This window comes from Bison bison, unplaced genomic scaffold, assembly GCF_000754665.1.
Source record: "Bison bison bison isolate TAMUID 2011002044 unplaced genomic scaffold, Bison_UMD1.0 scf7180017864136, whole genome shotgun sequence".
Classification (NCBI taxonomy): domain Eukaryota; kingdom Metazoa; phylum Chordata; class Mammalia; order Artiodactyla; family Bovidae; genus Bison; species Bison bison.
The window spans coordinates 3,052,931-3,075,428 of NW_011494708.1; the positions used below are offsets into that span (position 1 = coordinate 3,052,931).

General features: G+C 38.4%; 1 protein-coding gene across 1 annotated transcript in view; it reads left to right on the forward strand.

Moving 5' to 3' along the window:
* Positions 1-6,791: 6,791 nt before the first annotated feature.
* The window catches only part of ANAPC4 (anaphase promoting complex subunit 4), a 35,526-nt gene continuing 19,819 nt past the window's right edge, over positions 6,792-22,498 (forward strand). Inside the window, exons 1-15 of the mRNA XM_010839922.1 lie at positions 6,792-7,098; positions 9,385-9,490; positions 11,450-11,582; positions 13,122-13,196; positions 13,336-13,362; positions 13,457-13,501; positions 14,139-14,223; positions 14,839-14,943; positions 16,321-16,404; positions 17,561-17,647; positions 18,060-18,124; positions 18,866-18,908; positions 19,015-19,091; positions 20,536-20,636; positions 20,720-20,771. Coding sequence (XP_010838224.1) covers positions 6,970-7,098; positions 9,385-9,490; positions 11,450-11,582; positions 13,122-13,196; positions 13,336-13,362; positions 13,457-13,501; positions 14,139-14,223; positions 14,839-14,943; positions 16,321-16,404; positions 17,561-17,647; positions 18,060-18,124; positions 18,866-18,908; positions 19,015-19,091; positions 20,536-20,636; positions 20,720-20,771 — 1,214 coding nt within the window. The 5' untranslated portion in view covers positions 6,792-6,969. The remainder of the gene's footprint in view (positions 7,099-9,384; positions 9,491-11,449; positions 11,583-13,121; positions 13,197-13,335; positions 13,363-13,456; positions 13,502-14,138; positions 14,224-14,838; positions 14,944-16,320; positions 16,405-17,560; positions 17,648-18,059; positions 18,125-18,865; positions 18,909-19,014; positions 19,092-20,535; positions 20,637-20,719; positions 20,772-22,498) is intronic.

Sequence of the window (22,498 nt, forward strand, 5' to 3'; positions counted from 1 at the left end):
TCCCCCCCCCCCGCCCCCCCACCACACACACTGCAGCCCCTCTGGAGACCTTCGCTGACTCACTAGCTTTTGGTGCCTTTTTTCTCTCTTTACATCTCTTCCAGTCATACTATTTTAGCCTCTTTTATCTGAAAAATGGGCACAGAGCATTCTTTTGCAGAAAGAAAGAAAAAAATAAGAATGAAAACCTGAGGTTTTGTTTACATTGAACATAGGGATATGTTGCTAGATATTTTAAATTAAATATTAAAATATTGTACAGTGGCTTAAATCTCACTTGTAAAGAGAAATACAGTGTACAGTTGTTTTTTTAAGACAGAATCTGAAGATGGAAAGAATTTTGACAAAGGCAGTCTAAAACAATTATGATTATGATTATATTAATATTAAATATTTATTTTTCAACTACTCTTTGCAGTTATCCTTTGATGGTATAGAATCACCTAAATGTTTGTTGAATTATGACTTGCTCTGTCATCTTATTGTCTTTTAACTTATGCAGGATGTTTCTTTATAAAAGTTGTAGCAGAGGCAGTCTATTCTGGTGATTCAAACTCTTCTTTCCTATTCGAACACTTCCTGGTTGTATGTCTTTGGCCAAGTCATTCACTCTCTAGAAGCCAGTGTTTCTTATCATTATAACGGGGACAACACATCTCAGGTTTGTTTGTGGTTAAATTAAATGAGGCACATGCACCTGGCTCTCAGTTCGCTTGTTAGCCTGGAGAAATGTTAACAGGTGAAGATGGTAATTATCTGGTGGTCCAGGGTTGCAGCACTAAAGAGGAGTTTGAACAAAGAATTCCCCTCCCCATTTCTCTGCTAGGTGTCTGACATTATCTTCTTCAGACTTAGTAGTTTTGAATGGCTTGTATTTGCATAATGACTCTCCTCTCTTTCCCACGTGACTAATTTAGAGCACGTTTGGAGGCATCTCTGCTTGGGCTTAGCTGGAGCCCTCTAAGTAAAAGTAGAAGAACTGTACTTCATCTTTTATTTAAATTCCACCTGGTATTTTACGTTTGGATGGTTTGGTACCTGCTGTGGAATCCTCACACATGGCCCTGACAGTGTAGTCCTGATAGGTCAGGTGACATCAAAAGATGAGCCAAGCTCCTGGATTTAACAAGCATCAGAAAATTCTTCTCTTGCCCCATTTTTGTGGGTTGCTGTAGTGATAGGAGGGGCAGGTTTTGAGGTGATTGGATGAGATATGAACCTTGTAGAGTCATTGTAAGAGTCTCTCTGATTCAGGCATAGGTGTGGACATTGCCTGACTTTCATGGTGTCCATGATACTATGGTTAAAATCTATTGAAATCTGCCCAGAAACTCAGACACCTGAGGGACCGTGACTGCTGAAGAATTGGGTCCTGATGGCCAGTGGTTATCATTACCACGTTTTCTTAGTTTTAAGATACCATCAATTGTAAAGTGTGCTATTGATGGAATCATCTTTTCAGGGGGAAAACACCCTTATCTTTTTAATTGTATATATTAAGTTTTAGATGTGTCTTATTTCAGAAATACTGAAATGTGAAAAAAAGCCCATATTAGTATTGAGCAAATAGGGTGTTACTTATAATCAGGAATTCTGTACTTGAAAACTTCGTTACCTTCTCAGAGAGTTAAAAATAGGAAGTTTGATGGTTTTGTTCTTGTGTTCAGTTAATGGTAATTTTAAGGACTTAACCTCTTTCTTTTCTCAGAGGATAAACTAACAGAATGTGAAAATGTCTCTGGGAGGTATAAAGTGTGATGGGAGATGAGGTCATTTGTTCTAATTAGGAATCTGCATAGCTGAACATTAAGATAGTTACTTAAAACAGCAGTAAAAGAAAATCCCTGAAATTTGACAGACAAACCTTTTTAAGCTTTTTAAAAGGAAATTTTTTTTTGGCCATGCCTTGTGGCATGTGGAATCTTAGTTCTCCCACCAGGGATTGAACCTGGGCTCCCTGCAGTGAAAATGTGGAGTCTTAACCACTGGACCACTAGGGAAGTTCCCGAAAAGGACATTTTTCTTAAATAATTGCAGCTAAATTTCATTCTGTTTCTTGTTTATATTACATAACGTAATGAAATATGACGTTACTTTGTCATATTTTTGTACTTCGTCGCTTTTTGTCACTTTGTAGGCCCTGAATGAGATTAGATTTTTTTTTCCCCTACATTTAGTGTGACATTTGGACTAATTTATTTCTCTGGTATGCCTCAGTCTTTCCATCCCATTCTCTTTTTTCTGTTTGGAATATTTCCCTCCATACAGCCATCTTTTAAAGTGTTACGGAGCCTTTAGGCCCTGGTCCCAATCCCACTCTCTCCTGGTGAGTTTGAGACTGATACCAGCTAAGACCTTCCTCTCCAAGCCGCTTACTATTCTGCAGCACACTTGAGTCACTTTTTATGTATTATTCCATGATTGTATTGACAGCTTCTGTTTCCCCGAAAGGTTTCAGTTTCTTAATGTCAGTACCCACTTCTTAGAGTCTCATGTCTCCTAAGTGTTGTAGGTACTCAGTAGAAACTTGAAAGTATGGAATTTTCTACAGGTTTTCAGGTGGTAGGTATATTAATTTGCTAGGGCTACTATAACAAATGTATTGGATGGCTTAAACAACAGTAATTAACTTTGTCACAGTTCTAGAGCCTGGAAGTTCAGGATAAACGTGTTGACAGGCTTGGTTCTTCTGCGGCTTCTCTCCTTGGCTTGCAGGTGGTTGCCTTCTCTCTCTGTCCTCACATGGTCTTTCTTGGGTGTCTCTTTGTATCCACATTTCCTCCTGTAAGGATGGTCAGATTGCATTAGTGCCCACCTTAATGGCTTCATTTTACCTTTATCTCCTTTTTAAAGATGGTGTCTCTAAATCCAGCCCCTGTCTGAAGTACTGGGAGTTAGGTCTTCAGCATATAGATTTGGAGAGATACAGTTCAGTCCCTAACATTAGGCTTGCCTAAGATATGGAGACAAATTGCTCTTTTTCTTAGAAGGATTGAAAAAAAAAAAAAACCTGGAGGCTGAGATGGTAAGGAATCTGCCTGCAGTGCAGGAGACCTGGGTCTGATCCCTGGGTCAGGAAAGTCCCCTGGAGAGAAGGAATGGCAGCCCACTCCAGTATTCTTGCCTGGAGAGTTCCATGGATGTAGGAGCCTGATGGGCCACAGTCCACGGGGTCACAAAGAGTTGGACACGACTTAGCAACTAACACACAACACTTTATTACTAAAAAATGCTAACCATCATCTTATAACAAAGGGATGCCACAAATCTTCAATTGTAAAGAAACAATATCTGTGAAATACAATAAAACATGGTGTGCCTTTGACTTAAATATAAAATGACAGCCTACGAAAGGTTGTGGTCTGATGCCACCTCCTTCATGATGTCCTCGATGGTGTCTCCAGTGAAACAGTCTTCTTTTGCCATTGAAAAATAGGTGTGTGTTTGTGTGTCTTGGACTTGTTTTCAGGCACTTAAATCACACCCTGCACTACAATGACTCTCTGTGCTTGTTTCCCTCTCTAGCTTAGAAGCTTGTTGGGGCTGGGGCCTGTGGACTTCATGGTATACCTTCACTGGCTCCCTGAGCTGTGTCTTGCACACGGTGATGTCAGAGACAACCAGCTGCAGGACCCATGGCTGCCTTCCTTCTTCCACAAGCCTGGGAAGCTAACACAGTTAACTGGAAGTTAGTACCCAGGCTAACACTGTTCTTCACTCACCCAGTAGAAGCTCCTCATAAATCAGGGTTGGGTCAGGTGAATGGAAATGGTCATTCATGCCTCCAAACCCAACTGTGCTGCCTAATAGTAAGACGCTAATACACTTAGAGCTGCCAAGAAAGAAAAGCTTTAAAAAAATGCAAAGGAAAAATCTAATTTGACTTATTTGATGTGGTTTTAACTGGAAATTAGGACATGGATTAAATTACTTGAGGGTCAGCTAGAAGGTCATTGATAAAGTGACGATAAGATCTCTACAATTTGATTTCAAGAGACTTAGTATAAATGTTAACTCTGCAAGATTGAGGGGGAGGGAAAGCATCAAAACTGAGCAAGCAGATCTCAGAGATTCAAGGGGTAAGTTATATCCCTTTAGCTGAACAGTCACAAGATTCTCACACTATTGCACAGCTTAGTACCCCTGCAGACTGCAACTGTGACATCCGTTTGTCTTTAAGAAACTAACCCTAATTAGATAGGCCAGTTTCTTCACTTGCAAATGTGGAGGTGAGGAGTGGGAAAAAACGAGATAGCCTAAACATTCTACATGTTTAAAGAAGACAAAAGGAAATAAAAGTTGCTGCCTGTTAACTTTACACTTAATACATGAGCCACCTGAGTCAAAGAAAATGAAAAGTAACTCTGATTCTACTACCCAGAGATAACTGTCACAGCTTATGTGTATTTTCTTCCAAAAATAAGATTACTGTATAAATAGCTACAGACACTTTAAATTTTTAAAAAATAGAATTGTAAAAATAGTTTTGTAATCTTCTCATAAAGATGTGAACATCAGTTTATATACATAATGACAGTATTATTCTTAAGTATGGATATATTGTATTTAATCAGTCTTCTGTGGTTGGGCAGCTAAGTTGTTTCCATTTTTCACTATTATAAACAATTTGATGAATGTACTTACAACCAAATTTTTTCTTATTTCCAGATGGCCACATCTGGAACTTCACACCTATGATATTTCCTATGTTGTTATACGTATCTTGGGGGAAATTCATACTTTTCTGTGAAGGTTTCATAATATGTAGGTAGTTACTCTCCTCTGTCTTGTAACACTGAGGGTATAGCTTTGTTCACAGTCCTTTTCCTGTGTGGTATGAGAGACCATATTCAGGATAAGTTTCAGGAAAGTGGGCATTCAGTTTTCATAAGATTGTAAAGCAGGTAGACAGTGGATTTACCTAAATGCACCCCACCATCTAGATTATTGCCATGTGTTAGAGGATGGAGAAGGTTATCATGAGACCCGGAAACCAGGCAGCCAGCTCCATATTATCAATGGATCAGTTTATTACCAGGTAACTCACAAGTTGGGGTCAGGCAGACAATGATCTGGAAGCATTTGCAACTGCACTCAGCACCACCAAAGGAGTACTGCAACAGTTTTATATTAGTTCACCTAGAGAAACAGGAAGTGCATTCTGAAGTCAAGATTTATGAATGGGTAATTAGTCTTGGGCTTACCTAGTGGCTCAGACTATAAAGAATCCGCCTGCAATGCAGGATTTGATCCCTGGGTTGGGAAGATCCCCTGGAGGTGGACATGAAAATCCACTCACAGTATTCTTGCCTGGAGAATCCCATGGACAGAGGAGCCTGGCAGGCCACAGTCCATAGGTTGCAGAGTCAGATGTGACTGAAGCGACTTTAGCACTAGTCTTGTGGGTGCCAGGAATACGTCAGGGAAGGTCTTCATCATTGTTTGGGGACTAACAGAGCATAAAGGCCACCTGGGCCTAATAATTATTTAACAGTATTAACTGCAAAGCTCTTGATGACAGAGAAGTGATTTACCACACAGTACAGTCCTGGGTAGGGCAATGGAAGGACAGGTGGAACTGTACATGGCTCAAGCTGGCACTGGTTGTGCTAACAACTATACAACACTCCAGAACATTAATACCCGAAAATGCATTTCATTAATAACAAAAGCAAGTCCATTCTCACCTTGGGATACTGCCTCTGGACAAATTTGGGGACCATGCTTAATCGTTTGCAGAAAAAGCAAGGTAAAAGACCCATCTCTGAAAGGGAGCAGGGTAAACATCATGAGTTACAAACTGCCTGGCATAAAATATGCCTGAAATATTTGTTGCTGAATGAATTAGTCTACTTCTGTCACTTTTCCCAGGGGCTAGATCCAGATAGATGGCAGGAAGATAGGGCTTATTTAGAGTTGAAGATCTTCCCACATTTCTTGTTTGAGCAAGTCAAAGTGAAAGGTAGATGGCTTTCTACCATAGATTTTAAGATGGAGAATCACAGGATGATAGTCACATTATTTTAACCAGGTCCATAACTTATGGGAACTTTTGAACAAGTTAACACATTTAGATGTGTAACAAGAGGCATCAGATGGACACTGATTCACACATCCGGCCAGGCTGAGCCCATGTCCCCTGCACTTGTGGAGCCCTGATTCCTTCGTATAGTAGACGCTCCAATAGCTATGAGACAAATCCTGACTGAGCCCACGGTCCTCATTTATTACAATGCGGCTACTAGTATCAGTAGTTATGAAGCTTAAATGGGACAAAGAATCAAGGTATTTGCCTATGTCGGAGATTTTAAAGCAGAACTCTCCTACGTAGGCTGCAAATTGGCAGCACTCTGAGTGTTCCATAAATCATGGGTCCCATTCCGTACTGTGCTGTGCTGTGCTTAGTCGCTCAGTCGTTTCCGACTCTGCGTAGCCCCTAAGGCTCCTCTGTCCATGGGGTTTCCCAGCAAGAATACTGGATTAGGTTGCTATGCCTTCTTCTAGGGGATCTTCCCAACCAAGGGATCGAACCCAGGTCTCCCGCATTGGAGGCAGATTCTTTACCGTCTGAGCCACCAGGGAAGCGCTTTTCATCAGTCTGGCGTGCTGCCTGGGCACGGTGTTTAAAGCAAAAGAAACAAAAAACTTCTACTGAGCAAGCAAGACTGAGGACCACCGGTTTGGAGACTGTTGAAGGGACTCTGGCTGATCGAAACCTCGCCTCCGTGCTCTCGCGAGGAAGTTCGGGCACCGGAAGTGCTCGGAAAGCGCGCGGCGGCGGCGGCGGCGGCGCGGCTGGCGCGGGCAGGGAGAGCGGGAGGCGGAGACCGCCCGGGCCGCGTTGGCTGCGGTGGGGCACCTCGCTGGTACCGCCGCCGTCGGGGCTCTGCCGGAAGGGTCCGGGGCGGGAGCGGCCGCGGGGGCCCCCAGCCAGCCTCCGACTAGGGAAGTCATTGCAGTGCCGTCCCCATGTTGCGTTTCCCGACCTGTTTCCCATCCTTCCGGGTGGTGGGAGAGAAGCAGTTGCCGCAGGAGATCATCTTCCTGGTCTGGTCACCCAAGCGGGATCTCATTGCTTTGGCCAACACCGCGGGCGAGGTGAGTGAGCCGGCGCGCAGCCACGAGGACACCGAGCCCGGGCCACCTGTCTACCCTGCCCCTCTCTGCAGTCTTGCTGCATAGTCTAAGTGAATATAAGGGACCATACACAGGAAAGGTCTTTCGTATACCCATTTCGCGCATTCTGTCACACAGCTTGACACAATCACACGGTCCTGCATCCCGGAGACTCTCATAGTTATTTGTTAAATGGGGCTTTTAAAGGCTCATGAATCACTTACGAGTTGACATAGTAGTGGGTCCACAGATTCCGCCCTTCGTTTACTTACAGTTCAGGCAGAACAAAGGTGAGTTGTCAGACTCGAGCTGTGAATATGCATGTCTGTAGCTGCCAAAGAGGATGTTTAAGAATCTTTATTCTGTTGTCCAGCATTCACAGTGTTGGTTGGTTGGCCACCTCCCATTAAAAATACCTTTAAATTGAAACAAAGAGTCATGCTTCACCTGATGGAATGTTCCTGATTCACTGATTCCTGATGGAATGTGCCTGAGTGTTGTCAGTATTTCTGCTGCTGCTGCTGCTAAGTCGCTTCAGTCGTGTCTGACTCTGTGCGATCCCATAGACGGAAGCCAACCAGGCTTCCCCATCCCTGGGATTCTCCAGGCAAGAGTACTGGAGTGGGTTGCCATTTCTGGTTCATATTATATTACACGTCATCAAGTGTAACCCAGTTGTAACTTTCTACTGAAAGTTTCTAATTACTTGGCAGACATTTTGTAAGGAAACCTTCACCTTTGTGTCTTTACTCCTTTGTCCCTTTGGCAGGTGTCCTGATAGTTACTTGGCCAGGTGGGAGTTGTCTTCAGCCAGGCTTGGAAACTAGTTGGAAAAGGGAACTTAGCAGTCAGGGAAACGTAGCAGCCTGGAAAGTTGTGTTGATTGTCATGGCTTTGTCGCCAGGGTATTGATGTCTGCTTTCTCAAAGCCCTCTATGAAATCTAGTCTCCTTCCGCATCCAGAGTGTTCTGGAATTCTGTCATGGCTCTGAGAGGAGTGCAGTTCCTTCAGCCACAACTGTAGAAGGGAAGGGAAAAAATAGGAGCATCAGTGTGACCAGATGAGTAGGTATAATTGTGGGCACTTGTTGCTTCCATTTTCTTAGTGAAGAAGAAAGGGCACTGTTTAGGAGTGAGGATGGAGAAGAAAATATTGGACTTTTGAGGACGGCAGAGAAGTTTGAAGAAGCCGACAGGGCGAGTGGACTAGTGAATCTAATAGGATTGTTCTTCAGTGTTAGAAGGCACATGAGGTTCGTGGTTCTGTAGTGAAACTAGTGAGCACGGTTGTGTGTCTCGTCTGTTCAGCTGCGTGGGTGCAGGTGTGGTTGGGTTTAACCAGAGTTGTTGTGACAAAGGGTGACAAAAAGCAGGAGATGCAAGGGAGTCGAAGTTATGTACAAGAGAAATGATTGTAGTGATGAACTTTGGATTCTAACCTGATTACGTAGGGAAATGAGGTCATGTGTGGGGTGAGGGAGAATCGGTGGTAGACTCATTGGATTGTATGTCTTGGTGAGGTTGAAGAACTGAAGTTGGGTATTAGTCGGGATGAGCAGGAAAGATACAGACAGTGATGGAAAGTGGGAAGTTTGTAGCTGAAGTTTATGGCAGCATTTGTAGTTGTCGGTAATGACATTGTAACAGACATGACCCTGGGAATGACTGAGGTGAGACAGAAGCTGTGATCATTGAAGAAGAGGTAGTTGAGAACCAAAGCCAGGACATTGTTGCTCTTGAAATCACCAAAAATGATGATGAGTAGTGTTGGAAGGCATGAATGAGCCAGTGCATGCGTGTGTGCTGAGTCGCTTCAGTTGTGTCAGACTCTTTGCGACCATATGAACTGTAGCCTGCTAGGCTTCTCTCTTTCTGGGATTTTCCAGGCAAAAATACTGGAATGGGTTGCCATTTCCTTCTCTAGGGAATCTTCCCCACCCAGGGATCATACCTGAGTCTTCTGCTTGGCAGGTAGATTCTTTACCGCTGAGCTGTCTGGGAAGCTGTATTCCTTTCTAAAACATAAGTCTCTTGTTGACATAAAAGTTAGGAAAATGTGTAGAGTACAGGGTTAAATTAGACCTTGTTTCACTCATTTCTTTGAAAATACCTTAAGTTCATTCAGACACTCTTGACTTTGAATTTTTTCTGATGGCTAAATATTATACTTGGTACAATTTAAAAAAAAATTTATAGTGGGGTTTAGATTTATTTTATTTTTGGAAATGGATGTTTTTATTATCTGCCATTATATCTGTTTTGTCTTAGGTTTTACTTCATCGACTTGCAAGTTTTCATCGAGTTTGGAGTTTTCCACCAAATGAAAATACAGGAAAGGAAGTGACCTGTCTCGCTTGGAGACCAGATGGCAAACGTAATGACAGTATTATAAAATATATGTTTTTGTTTTTCAGAAAGAGTATTCTGTAAAAAGAACTTATAGAAAGAATTTATTTTTCTTACAGTGTACTAGAATTCTAAATACTGATTTGGGAATTTTGTTTTTTCAGATGCTTTATAGTATTTTCATGGAACTCAGATTAATTCTGCCATCTTGTTTCATGGCAGAGATATCTCTAAAATGAAATCTGACTTCTTGGCAAAGATAAGTCTAACAGGAAGTTTTATGAGAATATACAGGGTACTTTGGTTTTGTTCTTTTGCTGTCTTGTTCTGTACTGTTTTCCCAGAGCTTCATTTGCCACTTACTAGTCAGTTCAGGGAGAAGGCAATGGCAGCCCACTCCAGTACTCTTGCCTGGAAAATCCCATGGATGAAGGAGCCTGGTGGGCTGCAGTCAATGGGGTCGCAAGGAGTCGGACACGACTGAGCAACTTCACTTTCACTTTCATGCACTGGAGAAGGAAATGGCAACCCACTCCTGTGTTCTTGCCTGGATAATCCCTGGGACAGGGGAGCCTGGTGGGCTGCCGTCTATGGGGTCGCACAGAGTCGGACACGACTGAAGCGACTTAGCAGCAGCTGCAGCAGCAGTCAGTTCAGAGCCACCATGGCCTTTTCTTCCCAAAATGTGTTTTAGCATTAAATGAGTGTTTCGTAAATATTCCCTCTGCACAATTGTTTACCTCACCTGAAGGACTGTCAGTTTTGACCCCCTTCCTTCAATTTCCATGTGATCTTACTCCTGTTGGTACCCTGCATGTTGTAGCTTATCATGCTACTGCTCTGAGGACTGAACTCTCCTCTTCGATGTGTTGTTACACTGACAGTCATTTGAGCTGCTGTATATATCGGGTCAGCACAGGAAAATGCTGCAAGTCATCTGTATCATTGGTGCCTAAAAAAAACAAATTGTTTTTGTAAAATGATATGTATTCCTCCTTGTTGCCTCCTTTTTTCCCTAGATAAATATAAGTATGTAAAAATGCCCTGAAAGCCTGTCACTCTACAGATAACAGCTATTTTGGTCTATATTCATTTTGCTCAGTTCTTGTTTCTTCTACTGGAAAAAAAAATAAGTATGTGCAAAATTAGAGAACTTGTGTAAGTAGTATTTTGAGATCTTGCTGTCTTCATCCAAAAACATCAGGATCTCAAAAATCATGAAAGTCAGTGTGTGTGAAAATGTATTTAAGTAAGTGATATTTTTATCATTAAAAAATGTCTTCTGTTTTTGGACAGTAAAATAGGGCTTAGCTTGGTAATGATTATTTCAAGATTGCTTTAAATTGTTTTAAAGAAGAGGAGACTTGGATTGCCTCTCATCTCACAGAGTTGTGTGTATTGGTATACAGTGAAACACACAGCCTTCTGTCTAGACGTTCTTCAATTTTATATGTTAGGAAGACATTAAAGACTTCTGTAGAGAAACGATACTAGATGATTCAGCCACAGTGAAAGGAAGAAGACCCATCAGTATTTGATATCCCTGTTCAATAAGGGTTAGAAATTAAAAAGAGGAATAAAAAACCTTCCCAGGAACCAAGCAGATGGAATCACTTTGTAACTTTCAGGTGGGGACCGGTATGTCTTGGTGATACAATATTATTGTTTATATGTTGATGTCTGTCTGTGTTTTCTGCTTGGCATCAAGGTTCCAGTCTAGAGGCTCTGAAATGTAAGATGTTCAGAACAGTACACAAGACAGGAGTAGGTTGCTCACAAAAGTCTGAGCATTTGAAAGTGTTGATACCAGCGTAACTGTATGCAAAGATACCTTTCATTTTTTTACTTATTTAAAGGAAGGATTTAAGGGTTAAATCATTTCTATGATTATGATATACTTAAAATAGTAAAATTGGGCAAGAAATGAAATACCCATTTTTCTCTTAAAATTACACTGACTTATTCTGATTATTTCTTCTTCTTTTAGTTTTGGCCTTTGCTCTTGCTGATACCAAGAAAATTGTGTTGTGTGATGTAGAAAAACCTGAAAGCTTGCACTCTTTTCCTGTGGAGGCCCCAGTTTCTTGTATGCATTGGATGGAAGTGACTGTTGAGAGCAGGTACAGTGATAAAGAAAAACCCCAGTGGTCCCAGTAGGATGTTCATGAAATTTTCATTTTTTAAATGAAAAAGTGGAAACTTAGGTGTATCTGAGTATTGAGTATGTGTATTTGCTTTTAACCTTTTGTCTTAAGCTTATCAAGATGAATTTTTTTAATGTTTGCTAGATTTCTTTCTCTTCTGGAAAAAAATCTGTTTTATTATTGGAGCAGCAATGCCTGAATGGCCAAGATTTTTCTTCTTGGTTATTTTTAAAAGTTTATATCAATGACTTATAGTTTCAAGTAATATTAGTTAATATTGCTGATTAGCAAATTAAGGTTCTGTTTTTCTGTTCACCATATATTTCATTCTGGAACTTTGTGTTTCTGTGTCTGAGTAAATGTTATTCGATGATGAAAAGTGCTGAATTGAGCATTTTGTTTTGATACTGAATGAGTTCTTTTTGTTTTTGTGGTCCCTATAGGTTCCTTATTTTGTGCAAATAGTTTTGCCTTAGTCTGTGAAATCAAGTACTCTGCCACGTTTGCAGTAAAGATAGCCTAAAGGGTCAGTAGGCTTAGTGAGTACTGAACATAAAGGTTGTTTTGGGTTTTTTTTGAGGAAATAAGATCATTTTCTTCTTGTTAGCTTTTCTGTTCTAATTAGGTTTTAAGTTAATATCAAATGAATTTGTAAATCCTGATTATTAATTCACAAATTTCCTCAGGAGGGGCTTGTAAAAATATTAGATAATAAGGTCTAGCCTGGGGTTTAAAATTCACTGTAGATAAAACAAGGATCAATCCATCATCAAATAATAAAGGTTGCAAGTGGTCATGTGAATTTATAGAGGAACAGAGTATACCATGTAATTTCTGTCCCAGTCCAGTTACCTGCTAAGTGTATTCCTAACACACTTTCTGTTAAGAGTTCAGAAATGTTATATGGAGATTCCAGGGTCTTTCAGGACACCACTTTTCACCTTATTCATTTCCGTCTGTATTTGGAGGTAGGATTGAAAAAAATGGGAGGATAAATAAAACTGTTTCAAAATACTTGGTGTCATCTTATATACACCAACTGGATTGTTACGTCTCCAAATGTGTGTGAGTCATAGAACCCATCATTACATCATGTAATAACTGCAGTGTTCTTTAAAAGTACTCTTGGTACTCCTATGTTCAGTGTTGGTTTTTAGAGGAAAGATAAGGAATCATAAATTCTCAGTCCATATCTGGTACTGATACTGAATACATATGGATGCATTTCATATGCTGAGAAAATTGTTTATGTTCCTCTTAACATAAAGTGGGTAGGCTGATTTTTTTTCTTTCAGAAACAAAGTTCAAGATAAATGAAGAATTTCCAACTTTTCTATTTCTTGTGTGTGATTGTTAAATGCCATACACAGTTTTACCACTGTAAAAGTCACTGTTTTATTTGGTAATGTGTCATATGTAAAATTGGGCCTTTAAAAATTAATATTTTTTAATGGAAAGAGAAGTAGAATCTTTGTTTTTATAATACTTATTTTTGTCTTATTTTCCCCTTTGTAGTGTTCTAACATCCTTTTATAATTCTGAGGATGAATCAAATCTTCTCTTACCTAAACTTCCTACATTGCCAAAAAAGTAAGTATCAGTTTAACTCATTAGAATTAACCTTACAGGTTTCTTTCTTTTACTTTTAATATTGACAATTTTCTCATGTGTTTTAAAAAAATGCATTTCTATTGAGAGTTTTTTACCCTAATCTGTTTGTTTTTTTTAGTTATAGCAATACCTCAAAAATATTTAGGTAAAGTATGCCTTTTTTGTTTTCAAGTAAAATAAATCTTTTATTATTTGAAGCATATAGTTGAAAGATAACCCAATTTATTTTTATATTTTAGTGAAGAAAATTCTGATGAAATTATTAAGCTTTTGGGAGATGTCAGGTAAATCTTGCAGACATCTTAAATAACAAGTTTTATTTTCTTAAATTTGATACTTTAGGCAGTTTTATACCAGAGTTCCAAAGATATTTTCTTTGTCATTTTATTTCATTGCTGACAAATACCTCTGAGCAATAAACAGACAATATCTATTATTCACTCATTTTTATTGTATGATATTTGTGTCAAGTTTAATATTATGGTATACTTTGATTTTTAAAAAGTAGAGGAGGATAGAAGTGCTTAAGTTTCTGAAATTTAAATTGAAATCTTCAGGTTCTTTAAGCCCACTTAATATGTTTAGCATCAGGGCCATGATAAAACTGATGGAACTTTATATTAACTGGAAAAGAGATGATTTTATTATTGAGGGTATATAAATACAATTGTTAAAATAATATATTCTTATTTTACTGTAAACTGAGGTTTTTTAGGCCGAATGAAATTTATGTTGTTCTTTAGGGGGGAAAAAAAGAACAAGCCCAATGTAATTGAAACTTGGTGAATTTATTTAGAGGTTCAGTCTCCCTGCTAGGCAGCTTGAGTGTGCAGATTATATGAGGGCAGCAACAACTTGTATCTTGGTGTAAGAACTTGGTCCTCTCTGTTGTCCTCAGCTTATTGCATTATTTTTAATCAGGCTTAATATTCTTGTCCTTGGAGGAAGCTCTGGTTTTATTGAGCTTTATGCTTATGGAATGTTCAAAATTGCTCGAGTCACTGGGGTAAGTTTTTCTTTAAGATTCTTTATTTTTGCCTTAGAATGTAACAACTGACTGATTTATGGAAAAGAATAAAACATTACTTTTTTCCTCAGTTTCATGTCTTGAATTTACTTGTCCTTAAATGTTAAGAGGATAATTTTCTTACTAAGATAAAATAGTGATATGATGTCTCTGAAGATCAGAGGTTCTTAGTAGAATTAGTCAAAAAAATTTTTCTTAACTAAAAGATTGCTATGGTACACTTGATTATGATTTAATGTTTTTCTAGCCTTGCGTTTAAGAGCTACCATTTGTGATTGGAATGTGATGAAAGTCATTAGAAGCAATCTTAGGCTCAGTCTTGGTCTTCTCCATACCTTTTTCTTATTCTTACAGTTCCCTAAAAGGATGGAAAATGTTGCAGGCTCTCTGGGCTGTATTAGTTCTCCAGCACTTGGGTGCATTGGTAGGGTCTGTATCCGTGTCCTTGCAACTAAGTGGACACATGCCTTTATCTGCCACATACGTGACAGGAGTTAACTGCTTTTTAGAGCTCTGAATTTTTGCTTCCTGTATTGTAAGCAGATGCAGTGTAGCAGTAACACTAAATATAATGGGGATTTGACTGTTTTACAGATTGTTGGTACTTGTCTTGCGTTATGTCTGTCAAGTGATTTGAAATCATTGTCAGTGGTCACAGAAGTTTCTGCCAGTGGTGCTTCAGAAGTTTCGTATTTTCAGGTGAGTATTTGAACCAGCAGAGAGTAAATATATATTTTTAAAGGTTTGATTTTTATTATCCATATCACTGGATTCTAATGGTCATTAAAACAAAAAATTGACTTGGAGCTTCTAAATCTTAGAGTGTTACTGGTGAATACCTTATTATTCCAATTGCTAAGCATAATTTTCATCAAAACAGTGTTTCGATGGTCTGTTAATGACCAATATTAACTTGTTGCTGTACCAGTTCATGTTTGTAACAAGTGTTTTCTTGGGATTTTGACCATAATAATAATAAAAGCTAATATTTATTAATTATTTAATGTGTGCCCAGTACTGAGTAATTCAGTATAATTTTATGTGAATCCTCACAGTAACCTAATAGATAGGTACTGTTATTATCCCCATTTTGTAGTTGAGTAAATGGCACGCAGAGGAACTGTAACTTGCTTGGTAAGGACTTGAAGGTGATGCTGGGTAGTCTAGCTCCAGAGCCGGGGCTCTTAACTAACACATCGCCTCTTGTGTGAGATGCCTACTGAAAGCCGGGGAAAACCTTTTCATTGTGTGCTGTTTGTGTCATAGACTGTGGAAACTGGGCTCCTACAGAGCGTGCCATTTACTCAACTACAAAATGGGGATAATAACAGTACCTATCTATTAGGTTACTGTGAGGATTCACATAAAATTATACTGAATTACTCAGTATTTAGATGGTAGCTTTGCCTTCAAGAAAATCTTCCCGAAAATTTCATCTCAAATAACCGAGCCACTTAATCTAAGTATGTGTGAACTCTTAAACAAAAGTAGGACGAAAAGATGCAGGATGTGACGCAAATGAGCCTTAGAGTTTCATTGTGTTCACAACAGCAGAGAGCTCTTGACTTCCTGCTGTTTGCTGGAACAGTTGTTCATGGTTGCTCTTCATCTTAAGGGTCTGTGAAAATACGATTTCCTGAATTGTGTTTGGTGCTATAGTAAAACAATTCACTCTTTATGTGGAAATTGTAAGAGATGATTTTAATAACAACTTTATTGTGATAATTCATGTACCTCTGTAATAGATAACTTGTATTTATTAGTAGCTATAATTCCTTAAAAATTTTTTAGAAATTTGTGATCATTTTAAAAGTCTCTCATAATAGTGGTATAAATTAGATTATTACTTTTATTCTAAGTAGAGAGTACTGCTAACTTAGAGGGGGTTATCTGTACATAGTTAGATGCTACAGATGAGAGAATCCTAAAATTATATTCTGTTATTTTTTAATTTGTTATACTGAAAAGGAGCAAAATTCTGAGGTAGTCTTTCTGATACATAGTTATACCTTGACTCTTCCTTAAAAGTAGTAAATATATCTGTTTGTGACTCACTTTAGTATTTTGATTTGACAGCTTGAAACCAACCTATTGTACTCTTTCTTACCTGAAGTAACTCGAATGGCCAGAAAGTTTACTCACATTTCAGCTCTTTTACAGGTATTTATTTATAGCTTGTTTTATGTGACTGTTTACTATAAGTTTCTAACGTTGTATAAATAAAAAACTTGAAAATCTTACTTTTTAAAGCCAACTATACATGGCAGAGGTGTCTAGTCTGATAGATAAGCTTATAATGTCCACTGAAACAAGAAAAAGAAATTTAATTGAAAATCTATTCCAACCCATCTCTATATCTCCAAAAGAAAAGAAAAAAGTAGTTTAAATCTTTTTAAACATTCTCATAAATAAGATACTTTGTAATTTTAAAAGTTTCTTTGCAAATCAAATATTATGGAAAATAGTCATTCTAACAGCTTTTGAATATAATAAATACCCCCAATTAGCAGGTGATTAGTGTTTTAGTTAGTTGACTGTTTGGGCCAGGCCCAGCTGAAGGTTCTGTTGTTCTGGGCTAGGTTCAGCTATTCAGGCTGGTCTTGGTCGTACAGCAGTGGTCAGCTGGCTGGTCCAAGTATCTCTTAGCCATGATGGCTTTATCTGAACTCCACACTCCCCATTTCCCAACAGGCTAGATCAGGCTTGTTGGGTAAGTGGTGTCGACAGCGGGAGTGTCAGGAGTGTAAGTGGAAGCTTGCAAAGCCTTCTGGAGCCTTGGACTCAGTGACATTCGTGCTACTTGTCACACTGAGACACACGGCCAGCCCAAATCGACAGACTAGAGAAACTGACTATACACCCGGATAGAGGAGCTACAAAGCGCTGTGACCTTCTTTCTTCAGTCTGCCACAGTCACTAGTGTACTTCGTGTCAAAGATTTCTGGAGATCAGTATCTTTTTAAAAGGATACTGTTTGAAGATTGAATAGTTGACCAATCAGCATTTTAACAGTTAATGTACATAAAACACATCGTATATGTAAAAAGTTGAAAAATATCTATTTTACCAGATAAAAACTTAATTTGAGAATGTTTGGTAGTTAAATAAAAACTTAATTTGAGAATGTTTGATAGTTAAATGATTATCAAGTGTGAGCCATGGTCTCTTCTTTCTCAGGCTTAACTGAGTTAAAAGTGGTTTACAGTAAATCCTGGATTTCTTTGAGACAATTGGCAGTAAGAAGCATGTATTATTTAGTTAGCATATTGACTTAAATATTTTTTGCTACTTTAATACTTTTTCTTTTTGCTAATAGTATATAAATTTGTCACTGACGTGTATGTGTGAAGCCTGGGAAGAAATACTGATGCAGATGGATTCTCGTCTTACCAAGTTTGTGCAGGTGATGTAACTGAAGTTTCCCATGAAGGTGTTTAGAGTGTATGATGTCCTTACTCAGTTCATGAGGGACATGAGAAAAATCGGTCTGATTTGTTCAAGGCTCAGATCATGATTTCTTTGAGATGGCTTGATCTAACCTCAGACTCTTGTCTCAGAGAGAGATAATGCCAGTCCTTCCCATTGGAAAAACTTAGGTGGGGACAGGATTGTGAAGTGGAGCTAATAGGATGTGGCGATTAAGGACAGTTAGAAGAGCTGACTGGCTGTTTCCTCATAACTGCTATTCAGATAATCAATTTAAATATGGATTTGAGAGAAGGTTAAAGGTAAGAAAGGGAGTCATGTTCCTGTGATTTTGAATAAATAATGCTTATTTAAAAACACTTATCATGAGTTTATCCATCTTTCTCTAGGAAAAGAACACAACCACATCAGTGCAAGATGAATTCATGGACTTGTTGTTGTGGGGGAAAGCAAGGTAATAAACTTACATTAGATACTCTTGCTTTACCTTCTCTTTTTAAAGTAATTTATTTCAAAAGCAGTTCATTGTAAAAAAAAATAGAAAATTCTGATGCACAAAAAGCAAAGAATAGTATGTATCTTTCTAGGCTTTTTTATTCACGTATTTATTTTCTATGTAAATAATCATTTTACGTGTATGTACCATGTGTACATATATCTGTACTTTTTAAATGTATAAAAAATTTAAAATTTTTATGTAGCTAAATCACTCTTTTCCTTTATTGTATTTACTTCAGCATTATTCTTAAAAAGATCTTTCCCATATTAAGCAGTCAAAGATCTTTATTTTCATCCAGAGATTTTTTTGGTGATTTATGATTTTATTCCATTTACATGTTCCAGATATGATTTATTTGGTTGTATGTTGTGAAAGACATAACAACTTATTTTTTTCTAAGTGTCTAGATAATTGCCCAGTATAACTTAATGAGTAGTACATCTTCTCCTTACTGACGTGAATTACCATTTTAGTGTATAGCACATTTCTCGTGTCTATTTCAGTCTTTTGTGGACTTTAATATTTCCTGTTTTTGTCTGTTTCTCTGAGTACAACAAAGTCTTAATTTTTGTTGGGCTATTTCTTTTTATTTGTTTAAAATCTTTGTTTAAATTTGTACTTTGAAATTAAATGTTTTAAGTGATGCATTCAGATTTTAAATAGAGAAGACTAAAAATACTTTCTTTTTCATTCTAGTGCTGAACTTCAGACCCTCTTAATGAACCAGTTAACAGTAAAGGTGTGGTTATCTTTGTATTTTACTGGCTATGAACATAGTCTTAATTTTTTTAGAATGGCATATAGTATCTTGTATGCTAAATGTCATATTTTTTTCTCTTAATCAGGGCTTAAAGAAGCTTGGCCAGTCTATAGAGTCGTCATATTCCAGTATACAAAAACTGGTTATAAGTCACTTACAGAGGTATGAAGATGACGTAGAATCTTTTGGTGTTGCATCCGCACGTACTTAGCGTTGGTTTCTTTCTTAGCCTTCTTTTCATCATCTGGCATTCTCTGTTTGAGTGTCTTCTAGATGAAATTTTTGCCTTAGCATTTGAGGGGAATCTTAGAGTGCCCAAGATTTAAAGAATTGATAATAGTGACTGCTCTGTGAAATAACTTTCCAACATCTTTCCACCACCCTAGGCCCTATCTGGGCTTTTTTCTCCCCCAGACAACCATGAGTTATGTCTTGAATAGGGCATATACCCTTTTTTGAGCAGTGAAATTAAGTTTGTTTGTATATCATTTTATATGTTATGTAAAAGCATGTTATATATTTTTGCATTTAAGTCCTTGGCAAGGTGTTGGTTGTGATTATCCTCATTTTCATAAGAAGAAACTGAAGTTCAGAAAGGGCATATGGCTGCCCCAAAGTTATTACATGTCAGAGCCAAGACTGTTCTAGATCCTCAAGTCTCATGCCATTTCTAAACACCGCCACCCAGTGAGGCGGCTTGCAGGTTGATGTTCAGTGTTTGACTTAGATTTTGATAGATTTCTTTTGCTGAGACCCCTGGCCCTACCCCTCTTTGAGCTGAGGGGTAGGGCTGTCTGTAGGGCTGTCGGCCTGGTCTCCAGTCCACACTGTGTCCCTCAGATGTGTTCTCCACAGTGGATCTGATCATGTTACTCTTATTAAAACTTCCAGTGCCTTCCCATTTCTTAGCACCCGCGTCCTTGGTGGCCTTCTCAAACTTGGCATTTTTGTCTCCTACCTGGGGCTTTTGTACGTCTCTTGTGCTTTTTGGAACACTCCCGCTTCTTCACTTATATTTTCCAGCTCTCAGCTCAGATGTTCAGGGAATCCTTCTCTAATTCCCAGACTAGTTCAGGTTCTTCTCTTTCACCTATACCTGGTGTGTTTTCCTCTCAGGCATTTATGTAATTGAAATGGTCTGATTATGAAATTATGAAACTGTCTGATTATGTGGTTATGACTCTCTCCCCCATTAGACTATCAGTGTTATAAGGACCCTTTCGTTTTGTTTACCATGAAGTCCCCATAGTGCCTGACCTGAAGTTGGGGCTTAATAAATATTTGCTCAGTGTTAAATACATAGCTGTTCGGTGAACAAGATGACCATATGACTATCTTAACAGTGCCAGGACCAACTGTGGGACATAATTTGATCTTACAAAGTTTAATCATGTGGCCAATTCATCTCACTAGTCATGACAACCAAATGATTCTGCTACAGTTTTTTGAAATAATTTTGAGAGCTAATAGTCTCTCATAGAAAGAAAATTAAAGTTACTTTCAGTTTTTATTTCTGAAAACTTAGAAATATTCAAGCAAGATGGTAGGTGCCTGCCACCATGATGACGGTGATGATACTAATTTATTTCTGCTCTGTTTTTGATAGTGGCTCAGAGTCTTTATTATACCATTTGAGTGAACTGAAAGGAATGGCTTCATGGAAGCAAAAATATGAACCTCTTGGACTAGACGCTGCAGGAATTGAAGGTGGTAATTTTATTTCTCAATAGAATGCTTTAAACTCACTTTACTTATTGGACAAATGATATTATTTATTTACTTCTTTTCAGATGCTATTACTGCAGTAGGTTCTTTCATTCTCAAGGCAAATGAACTTCTTCAGTAAGTATTGGGGATACTTGAATATTGAAATCATTGACTTGAGAATATTTCACTTTTTGTAATTGAGAACCTAGCAAATTGTTGTGATTTTCTTAAAATGAGATTTTAAGTTCTTATGAAAATTGCATGTTTATAGGATTAAAACAAACCAATAGCACAGTGATTGTAAAAATTCGCATGGTATTTTCCTATCTCACCCATCCTCACCTCAGGTCCTCTCTTCAGAGGGAATCCTTTAAACTCTTAAAACTGTTTCTGGTTTTAGTTCTCTAGGTTACTTCCATATTTCTAAATTGTATGACTGTACTGCATTTCTTTTATTTATCAGTTTTTTGAAATTGTTCCTTTGTTTCTGTTTGTTTTTCCTAGACTCTCTTTGCTTTCTTTTTTCCTTGCACTGTCTCTCTTTACCACATTTTTAGGTTTTCTCCCTGTCTCAAGGGTAGCATCACATCCCTGGAATTCCCCTCTGTCCCTGGTGCCTCCTCTGTTAGCCTCCCACCTCACAACACCCGCAGCACCACCACCCCGCACCAATCTGTCCATTGGTTCCGGCTCTTGTGCCAGCTACCACCCAGGCGTTTTCTTCATTGCTTTCATGGGTTAGATCCTTACTTTCAGGATCTCCTCTGTTTCTTGGTTCATTTAATCACTTTGTGGAAAATGTCCTCCAATAACTTAGAAAACAGATGTGTAAGGGCAAGCCTTCTGTGTCCTTTTGTGTCTTTTCTCCTCCTGCCACACTTAATTGACGGTTTTGACTGGGTATGGATTATGAAGGGAGATTTATGTTCTCCGAGAGCTTTGAAAACATTGCTCTGTTGTGTTCTGACCTGTTTGTTGCTGATGGCAGGTCTGGTGCTTCTAATTCTCATTCCTTTGTATGCTGTTTTTTTTTTCTTATCTTGAAAACTTTATTCTTCATCCTTGATACATTGAAATTTCACAGTAGTATTTTAAATGTGGGCCTTTCTATATATTGTACTGATAATAAAAAAAACGCTATTTTTAAGCTGAATTCTGTTGTATTACTATTTTGATAATTTCCTCTTCTCCCCCACTTTCTAAAACTAGATTTTTGTTCTAGAAATCTAGTTGGTCATATTAGACTTCGTGGATTGACCCTCTATGTCTTTTATTTTTACTCACATTTTTTAAATAGCTTTGTCTTTACTGTTTCTTATGAAGTTTTCTTGACTTGATTATCCAGCCCTATCATTCATCATATACATTTATTGTGCGTTTTTAACTATGTTTTAAACACTATTCTAGATGAGAGTATAGTAGTGAACAAAACTGATAAAAATCTTACCTTCATAGGTACTGTATTCTAATGTGATGAGACAGATAATAAAGAAATGGATAATTAAAATCTATAGCAGGTCAGATAGTGGTTTGTAGTGGTGGGAAAACCCATGTAGGGAAGGGAGATCTAGAGTGTGCTGGGGTTAGAGGTGCAGTTTTTTGGTCGGGGGGGCCTTGAGGGTGGAAGGAGTGAGCCTTGCTGATACTTGGAGCAAAGGGGACAGCAGGTATAAAGGCCTTGAGTTTGGAGCATGCCTGGCATACTTGAGGGGAACCTCCAGGAGCCACTAAGTGAACTTAACAACAGTGTGAGCGATAGGATGAGTTGAAAGAGGTCATGGAGGATGGGTCAAGTTGTGTAGAGCCTGTAGGCCGCTGTAAGGACTTTGGCTTTTATGCTGGACATAATAAAGAATAACGTA